Source organism: Micropterus dolomieu, linkage group LG13 (genome assembly GCF_021292245.1).
Source record: "Micropterus dolomieu isolate WLL.071019.BEF.003 ecotype Adirondacks linkage group LG13, ASM2129224v1, whole genome shotgun sequence".
Lineage (NCBI taxonomy): Eukaryota > Metazoa > Chordata > Actinopteri > Centrarchiformes > Centrarchidae > Micropterus > Micropterus dolomieu.
The window spans coordinates 29,463,081-29,473,183 of NC_060162.1; the positions used below are offsets into that span (position 1 = coordinate 29,463,081).

Here is a 10,103-nt window from a genome sequence, read left to right on the forward strand (position 1 = left end):
CTGCGCTCCCAGAATGCAGGGTTACTTGTGGTTCCTAGAGTCTCCAAAAGTAGACTAGGAGCCAGAGCGTTCAGCTATCAAGCTCCTCTCCTGTGGAACCAGGTTCCAGTTTGGGTTCAGGAGGCAGACACCATCTCCACATTTAAGAGTAGGCTTAAGACTTTCCTCTTTGATAAAGCTTATAGTTAGGGCTGGCTCAGGTGAGTCCTGAACCATCCCTTAGTTATGCTGCTATAGGCCTAGACTGCCGGGGGATTTCCCATGATGCACTGAGCTCCTCTCTCCTCTACTTTCTCTCCCTCTGCATGCAACCTCATCCCATTAATGCATGTTAATAACACAAATTCTCCCCTTTCTGGTAGTCTTGTGCTTTCTCGTCTCTCTCCTCTCTCCTCCTATCGCTTCCTGCAGGTGTTTCTGGCTCTGGAGCTGTAGAGTCTGGATCTGTGGCTGCGGGTCGCCTGCTGCCCCCGTGTTCCTGCTCGACACCCTCTGCTGCAACGACTATTGTTACTAGTCCTATTGTTATTATTATCATTAACATTATGATTATTATCATTAACACTATTATAAATATCGATACCGTTTCATTACCTTTGCTGTACCTCTGTGTGTATATTGTGTAGGCAAAAAAAGTATCTGTAAGAATCCTTTCCATAATGTTGTCAGACACTACTAACAAACTGGGCATGTCAAACTTTTGCATAGTCCAGCCAGATGCAAGGTTTTGGAGTTGTCTTGTTTTTCTGCATATTATGTTTGGAAGAGTTAGGAAGTGCTCAGACTGATGGCATCTGACAAGAGGCTGCATTTGCCAGTCAAATCTAATGTTTACAATGTCACAAAATGTCATACTTATAATTAATAATTATTCCAACTTCTTCCAGTTTACTTCCAGAATATTCGATTCAGCAATGACAAAAGTGGTTGGCTTTGGATTTCACAGGGTTTTAATAAATATAACTGCTTAGGAAACAAAAAAAAAAACACTAAAACTTAATGAGTAAAATAAAATGTCAACCTCTTTCTGCAGTCCTGCCAGCTGAGCACTGAGGTTCTCGATCCTCAGGGAGGACTCTCTGAGCTCCTCTCGGGCCATGTTGGCTGATGCTCCATTCATCTCAGACCACCGACGCAGATCCTCCAGCTGGAGACACAGAAGGTACGAGAGTTAGCAACATCAACACAGGTTCCTTCTCATCATACCCTAAAAGAGGAAGTGTGCAGTGTCAGACACTTCCTGACAAGCAGGAAGTTAGTACTATGCTGTTTGGTATGTTGGCTCCCTTACACATATTACTTAGTTTCACTAGATTAAGATTTTTTAACTGAAACCACAGAAAGCAGTACCAGTCAGTACCATAAGCAGCTGGACTACCTGTGTTTTCCGACAGTTTGATTGCTGCCAAATAATCATTTTCATTTTATCAGATCTTGTCTTAAGGATTTTGATGAATAAAAAAAGAAAAGGCAAAAGTCAAAAAGAATATACCTTGACCTTAGTCAAAACAGCAAAATACCTTCTTATTAATGCACAGCATCAAACCATAAGTTCACACATGTAGTCATTTAGTGATGACGAAACTTAAACCTGCAGTGCAGAACTTGTGTCTCCCCCCTCTGACAGTGCGAGTAATTTCAAAACACTGTTGACACGTGCTTATGACGTATAAGCTCTGCCATACTGCTGCTCTCGCTCCAGTTGCTCCCCACTCAGCTCTAAAATCAATTATTGCTGGTTGGCATAAAACACATCACTATTAGTTCACCACACTGCCACAGACAGATTTAAAAAAAGGTACATGGTAGATTTATTTATCACGGATGTATGGATGGATAGAAAATATACAACACAATAAATACGCATGAGGAAGGTTACTACATAACTTACAATTAACAAAGGTCCAAATATATATATTCAAACTACGATTGGGAACAACAGAAACTCAGCCACAAAGTTGTAGGCCACATAAAATCACAGCGCGGGGTCAGTGCACGCTGAGGCACACAGTGCGCAGAAGACGCCAACTTTATGCATAGTCAATAGCTACAGACCTCTAAATGTCATGTGGCCTTCGTATTAGCCCAGTGCATAGAGAGCCACTGGACTCAAGAGCAGTGGAGACGTGCTATCAGGAGTAATGAATCACGCTTCTCTGTCTGGCAATCCGATGGATGAGTCTGGTTTTGGCGGTTGCCAGGAGAACGCTACTTGCCTGACTGCATTGTGCCAAGTGTAAAGATTGGTAGAGGGGGATTATGGTGTGGGGTTGTTTTTCAGGGACTGGGCTTGGCCACTTGATTCCAGTGAAAGGAACTATTAATGCTTCAGCATACCAAGACATTTTGGACAATTTCATGCTCCCAGCTTTGTAACTTTTGGAATGTCCTTGACCTTCGTGCGCATGTAACAGCAGGTGACCACAAATGTTTCGTAATCGTGTATTTCTCTCAAACTACATCTGTGCAAATGTGTGTCTCCTCTCCCTGCCCAGAGCGGAGTAATTGCATATTTTAAGTGCAGTGGGCAGGAATGACTTCCTGTAGCTGTCCTTATTACTGCGGAGATGAAGGAGTCTCCTGTCCGGCCAGTCGTTTAATGCAGATGATTTAAAGTATTATCCCTAATTTTGAGCAGTTTGTGCAACATCTCTCTCCCCACAACTGGAGAGGCTGCAGGGCAGTCCCCAGCAGAGCTAGCCCTCTTGATCAGCTTGTTCTAGCTGCTTTCACACAGAGATCCCGCAATAAACCCAGAACGAATGTCCACCAATCAGCTGCATAATCCGGCATAATCCCACAACAGTGTGTGCTTTCACATAGCAATCCGGCTTTCCGGGACAGCAGCCTGTTCCTGCATGCTGGCTGTGGCTTTTCACACAGACATCATTCTGGCTCTGTTACTACCAACATTCCCTGCTCAGAGGCGGCCACACTTAAGATGAGCCGATTATTCCCACATCATGAGACAAAGCAATCTCTACCCTCTACACCACTGACTCACCACACAACGGCAGAGTCATTTGAGCGTTTCTGCAGCTGACAGGACTCAGACTTGTACTGCAAAGGTGAGAGTACAGTCCCCTGTGATGCTCCTTGTGGAGGTATCTAACTGTATCTTTTGGCGCTTCTCCTGCAGTAGAATAGATTGGATTGTGTAAAAGGCACTGGAGAAGTCAAAGATGATGATCTTCACAGTATTTCCAACCGAGTCCAGGCGAGAGCGGGCTCACTAGAGCAGGTAGATGATGGCATCCTCAACACCCATCTTATGGCAGTAGGTAAACTGAAGTGGGTCTAGGGAGGTGATCCCCTGAGGTCTGAGATGAGCCAAGATCATTTCCTTTCCAGATTGACATGGCGGTTATCAGGGACAGGATTAACATTATATTAGTTATCTTGAAAAGGGAAAAGTGACGACACCGTCTGACTGCATCTGCACAGAATGTGATGCAGTGCTGACTAACTAGACAAATTACGTGACAACATGCTTTCTGCATTATATGTTCTGCAAAGACATGTTTTAGACGCAACATCAGTACCTTACTAATGTATGTGTGGCTGAATGCGAACAAATCCCTGCAGCAATGTTCCAAAATCTGGTGGAAAGTCTGTTGTCTACATACTTTGATCATATATTGTCGTTTTGCGCTCTTAGCAATCATACTTTTTGATTGGTTGGCTGGTGTCTGATCAAATCTTTTATTGAAACGCCTCATACATAATACAGTGTAACTCATGAGCCACGACAAACTTATATTTACTTGCTTTCTACATAAATTCACTGAAAGAGACAGTCATTCCACATTCCTCCTGTCACAGCAGGTACAAACAGAAGACTTATTTCAGTCAGCTCTTTCAAATGGAATGGATTATTATGTGAATGGAAAATATGTACTGAGACAGTAAATATGGGCGGTTGTGGCTCAGGAGTTAGAGCAGGTTGCCCGATAATCGGAAGGGCAAACCGCAAGATACTGAACCCCGAATTGCCCCTGGTGGCTGTTCCGCCAGTGTATGAATGTGTATGTTAGTTCTGTTTGAGCACTTAGGCTCGGTGTATAAATGTGTGTGACTGGTGAATGCAGATATAGTGTAAAAGCGCTTTGAGTTGTCGAAAAGACTAGAAAGGCGCTATACAAATACGGAGCATTTACAGTGTGTGCGGTAATACTTTGGCCAGGTAGGTGCTCTCCATGTTGTCCTTGTAGATCTTGATCTGCTCCTCATTCTGAGTCCTCATGTCAGCAAGGGCCTGAGTCAGTTTATATTCATATTCCTCCTTTCGACCAGAGTCCACCTCCACCAGTCGCGTCTCATACCGCTGCCGGGCCTCCTTTACTTCCTGCAGCACAGCACACAGTATTTTCAGGTTTGCCACATAACAAAATGTGAATCTGACTACTTTGTGAATGCACTGTATAATGATGATACTGATGCCATAACCTCAGAGCCAGTCTTGTCTACTGTGGCTTAATAAAATGTCAAATTTTCACCTCCTTGTGCATGCTCTTACGGAAGTCCATTTCCTCAGTCAAACTCTGGCAGCGGTTTTCCAAGTCGACACGCATGAGCATCTCATCTGCAAGGTGCTTCTTGGCCTGAGCGAGACCTGTATCCAGCTGACAACATAGAAAAAAAATCAGGTGGAGCTTTGAAAATAAGTTTGGTGAATTGAAAAGGGTTTTCAACTTTAGCAAATCCTGAACAACTCTCAAGACTAAAAATGGCCATACCATAGAAGAACCTGAGATGCAATCACAAACAACATTGTTCAAAGGAACATCCCCCTTACGCGACTTCCTCTGTTTGGGACACCCAGTGACTGTGTTTAAATTCAAATTAGCTTTATTGACATGAATGTATAGCAACAATATTGCCAAAGCTACATATACACGTACATGTTTATCTCTGTGGATATACAACCCTACTCAGTGGTAGAGTATCCAGGCTTTAATCATATGGTCAAAGTGCTTGTGCCCCGCTACTATTTATTCAGATGTGCATTTTAGTCAGCCAGTTGTGTCTGCCCAGCAGCCTATAAATGAGTACAAGCTGCAGTTGTCAGGAATTAACAGGTCAGAGTCACTGGAGGGAGCATTAACGTGGAAACCTTGGTGTTTAAAAAGGTGTTGTTCATTAAATTATTAATTAAATAATTTATTAAATTCCACCCAACAAAGGTTAAAATCAAAGGCAACTGGACTTGGCTGAAGATACTGGAAGACGTTTCGTCCCTCATCCAAAGGACTTCTTCAGTTCTGAAGAAGAACTATCTTCAACCAAGTCCAGTTGCCCTTGATTTTAACCTTCATTGGATAACTATGACCTGGATGACTGAGAATCTTCATAGACATTAAATTCCACCATATTCTACGTTTCAGTTTTCCATTTTTATGATCAAATTCTGCCATTCTGTCCCGTGTTTTCAGCATCACAGAAATCAAAGCGCACTACCAATGAGCCACTTTTGAATGTTCACAATTTTCAAAATAAATTAAAGAATAAATTAATAAAAATGTTTTCCTGCCAAACCAAGGTACATTTCAAACCTTGAATTGACCTTGAGCTTTGTGTACTATTACACCACTAAAAAGGAACAGGTACAAAGAAAGGAAAATCCTTCTAGTCTTATCATGGTCATGATACAATACTACTGTACCTCCTGCAGCTGTTCTTGCAGATCTGCCAATGTGGCCTCCAGGCCTCTCTTCTCAGATAGTGCTGTAGCCAGCATGGCCTCTTTAGTGTTCAGCTGAGCCTCCAAGTCCTTCAGCCTGGCCTGGGCTCCTGCTGCCTCAGAGTCCTTCTTGTTGTAGCTGTAAAGAGAGGACAAGGCATGGTGAATGATGGCAGTGACTGCTTGTAAAACCATCCCCTTTAAGCCGACGTACCATATGAGCCCTCTTGCAGCAACGACAACAAAAACACCAGGTCATCATTTTTGCTGTGTTATGGTTCTTGCCATTGAAGCTGCTTGTTATATTTTTAACTGCAAGCCAATCAGATTTATTGACAGAAGACTAAAAACCCGTCTAAAAACGGGTGATTTGGAACACTCAGAAGATAACATATTTTGAATGGGCAAAGAGGTGGAGCTGAGGCAGGCCAAATGAAGTCTGAGTGGTGAACCACCTAGCGGCGGGCCACCTGAGGGGGAAATCTTAACATGGGGGTCTATGGAGATAGACCTCTGAAGGTGTATAGAGCTTTTGCCAACTGCATAAATTAACATTCATACACAATTTGGGGTCCACATACAGACTGGAGGAGCCAGGTTCCGTTTAGTGGGAAACCTGCTCTAGCTTCTGAGCCACAGCTGCCCAGATGGCACACAGACGTTAGCAGCAAATCCTTTAAGTCCTCTAAGTTGCAAGTTGGGGCCTCCGTGGATCGGACTTGTTTGTCCAGCACATCCCACAGATACTGGCCTGGATTGAGATTTGGGGAATTTGGAGGCCACTGCCGTCAGGGAATACCATTTCCATTCTATCAGAACCAGCATCAAGATTTTCAGCAGTTTGACCTACAGTAGCTCATGTGTTGGATCAGGGCCTTCCCTCCCCACAAGCCCTTGACGTTGTCGCCTGTTCACAGCTTTTCCTTCCTTTACCACTTTTGTTAGGTACTGACCACAGCAGTTCTGACCCAGTTGTCTAGCCATTACAATTTGGCCCTTATCAAAGTTGCTCAAATTCTCACGCTTGCCCATTTTTCCTGCTTCTAACACATCAATTTTGAGGACACAATCTTCACTTGTTGCCTGATATATCCCACCCACTGACCGATGCCATGGTAAAGAGATAATCACTGTTCAGGTGTCATCTCTCTCTCTCTCTCATTATATACATCTATCTATATATCTATATCTCTATCTAATCGTGATTTTTCTGCCAGATATTGCAGTTATTATTAGATTGTTTTTATTGAATTGGTTACAGTTCAATATTCACTGCCAGTCTATTTTTGATGGAAGCCATGTCAAGCAGCACAGAGCAGATGAACCAGGCAGGAAATCAGACACAGAACGGCATAGAGAATCTGATTGATTTTCAAAATAAAACACCCGTTGCAGACTCCCGATCGTACATCAACAAAAAAGTTAAACCACACAAAAAAAAAACAAACAAACAATTTAAGTTCGTAGCCTACTTAAACATGGTAGAAGCAGTGCTTGGTCCCGCAACGGAAGTTAACAATGAAAGAGACGTTTAGTGATAGTGGATTACTTTGCATGGCACATTTCTACACAGTAATACAGAGGCAGTGTGGCTGTCCCGCATTCAACAGGTCCGGGTTCGAATCCTTGGCAGAACAGATTCAATATTGTGACTTTTTTCCACAAAAAAGTGTCTGCACCTAAAGAGTAAAGGTACATGGAAGAGGAGCATTATTGCCTGTTTGATAAATAAGTAATACGTTGTTCTGATCAAATAATATACAGTGGGATGTATGTGTGAATTAAACTCTCTCCTAGGTGCAGATTAGCTTCATTTAAAGCCACAGAAAGAGACACAAAATGTGCAAAACAAGACACAAGGAGTCTCTGGTTACCACGGAGACGACTAAACTTTTCATTCATTTCATATTTTAATGCCATCTCCTTAGTACAGCTGTACACAGACCCATACAGTATTTTTTCAACATACCCATTATGGAACGCACATCATTATTATAGGCTACTGTTCAGGCATGTGCAAAGACATTAGCGCTGTACAGTAAAAATGCACGCATAACAGACTGTGTGAGGTCATGCATTTACACACTTTCCTTCAACACAGAGTGGTCGTATGAGGTCACCGGGTCCGGCTTTCAGTATGTATGTATGTATTGTAATAATAATAATAATAAAGTCCACACTTGGGGAAACAATACACACATAAAAACCTTGTGAATGCAATAATTGCGGACAGAGCTTTGCACGATACATTTTGTGACTTTCGGGGGGGGGGGGGAATAGGGTGTTCCCACGCATTAACGCACGGGGCACAGCAGCATACCATGACTTCTGATTGCTGATTTTTGCTCCTGAGTGAAAGTTGAAGAAACCAGATTAAACTTTTCTATTGTCAGAACGTGACAAACACTTGATGCCAAACTGTGAATCACTTCACAAGGTAGCACATTCAAAACAATTATAATAAAATCTTTTTTCAAAAAATGATTAGTATGACATATTTTCAGTCCCTTTTCCGCAAAAAAAGGTATAAAAATTAGGTGCCAATTAGTTCTTGATTCAAATGAATTAAATCAAACATTTATTGATGATATATTGAACATTTGTTTTACTATTGAGGAAAGTTGTATTGCGATAATTATCATTGTTTTTTTGCCCAGCCCTAGGTTAGGTTAATAGACGGACTATGTATAAGTATCTCATTTGTTCAGCAACACAACAGCACCACGTCTGACTGTTCACACTGAACAGCAGCTGGGAGTGGTACATGTGTATCTGGAACGCAGTATCCTCTGTTTACAGAGAGTCATGAAGCCTCAACAGTTGAGGCTGCATTAAAGGCTGCACATTGTCTATTCATGCACTTCAGGTCAACAGCTGTCAGTAACAGTTGCTCCTGTCAGATATATGGAATACACACACAGACACGTGTTTCATGTTTGTGGATGTGTGTGTTTTGTAACTACAAACCCCAGTTTTCAATTTGTATATATAAATTATGCCTTTACATGACTGATGCATGCCCTCAACACACAGCAACTCCATACCACTTGTGTGTGATTTTTTTAAAAAAAGACAATTTTTGAATTATTCTCTTTCAGCATCACAGACAGCTGTGGTCGGGTAATGGCCACTACCAATCATTTCAGAAGGTTGGTTTTTATAGGATCAGTTTTTAATAGGCCGAGTTTGAGCGGCGCTCTCAACGGACGGGCTGACGTCACCTCCCCTGACGGGCTCTGTGCGTAATGTTGCAAAAGTGGCTCGAAAATCAAAGTCAGTATAAAGCCTTTAGCGAATCGCCCTGAATTCGTGTCCATGTTGCACTGTATAGCATCATGAAAGTGTTAGAGGCTTACTTCTGTACAAGCTGCTCGTGCTCGGATTTGATCTTTCCCAGCTCAATCTGTAGCCAGGCCCGCTCCTTCGAGGAGTCATCCAAACATCTCCTGGCGTCGGCCAGCTCATTCTCATACAGGGCTTTAAGTCCGGTTACCTCTCGACTCCTAACTTCTTCCTTCTCATTAATTTGCAGGTGGAGTACGTCGTTTTCAGACTCCAGACTGCGGACTTTATCGATGTAAACGGCCAGACGGTCGTTGAGGTCCCTGAGCTGCTGTTTCTCCTGCAGTCTGGTGATCCTGCTGGGGCTCAGCGGTGTGCCGCTGCCGCACGTGCTTCTCTGGGTGGTCGGAGTTGCGGTCGCCATTGTGGATGAGGAGCTAAATAAGACGGGAACCGACCCAAACGATGATACCGCCTGTGCAAGTGTAACGATTTAGATTCAAGCGCTCAACGACAACCGGCACTTACGAAAACTACCCGGGAAGTAACGTTATATCCTGCCTTTTCCTAGCCGAATGAAAGAGGGGCTGGATTCCTAATATGGCGGCTCATTGAAAATTTGACGTTGTGTACCAGTAGCCAATAGCGTAGCTCGACGCAATGCGTTCTTCCAACGTTAACGTATGGATTCACTTGTAAGCGTGACCTGCATGTGCCGAAACTCTCGAGAAGCAGGCGGAGTCGATTGCATGCTTACCGTACATTGATTGCAGCGGCTAACCCGCTGTGTTGGCCGGGCGTCCCGGCGTTAATAACAAGCGCGGTTCAAGCGGCTTTGGTTGTAGCAGTATATGCACAAAGGGTGCTTTACTTTTTGTATTTATTCTTTAAATCTATGTTTCTCTGGCAACATCCCTGATATTATCAGATAAGTTTTTTTTAACGTTTGTACTTAAAATGTCTATAGTTTCTTATGTAGAATATTTTAGGTCTTTACATTAAAGCTATTTAACTTACTAGATAATAATCTGTGTCCGTGCATGAAGTATAATTCATCTGCAGTTGTTCACATTGTATGATAAAAAATGCCAGTTTAGGGGGTATTCTCTAATTTCATTGTCCTACTTGTGCTAAAACAAGT

At 42.8% G+C, this 10,103-nt stretch overlaps 1 protein-coding gene across 1 annotated transcript in view; it reads right to left on the bottom strand.

The window, feature by feature from the left end:
* Positions 1-9,576, bottom strand: part of lmnb1 (lamin B1) — a 29,468-nt gene extending 19,892 nt beyond the window's left edge. Inside the window, exons 1-5 of the mRNA XM_046067692.1 lie at positions 9,037-9,576; positions 5,663-5,819; positions 4,497-4,622; positions 4,175-4,345; positions 1,022-1,147 (exon numbers count right to left, since the gene is read on the bottom strand). Coding sequence (XP_045923648.1) covers positions 1,022-1,147; positions 4,175-4,345; positions 4,497-4,622; positions 5,663-5,819; positions 9,037-9,386 — 930 coding nt within the window. The 5' untranslated portion in view covers positions 9,387-9,576. The remainder of the gene's footprint in view (positions 1-1,021; positions 1,148-4,174; positions 4,346-4,496; positions 4,623-5,662; positions 5,820-9,036) is intronic.
* Between the last annotated feature and the right edge of the window lie 527 nt (positions 9,577-10,103).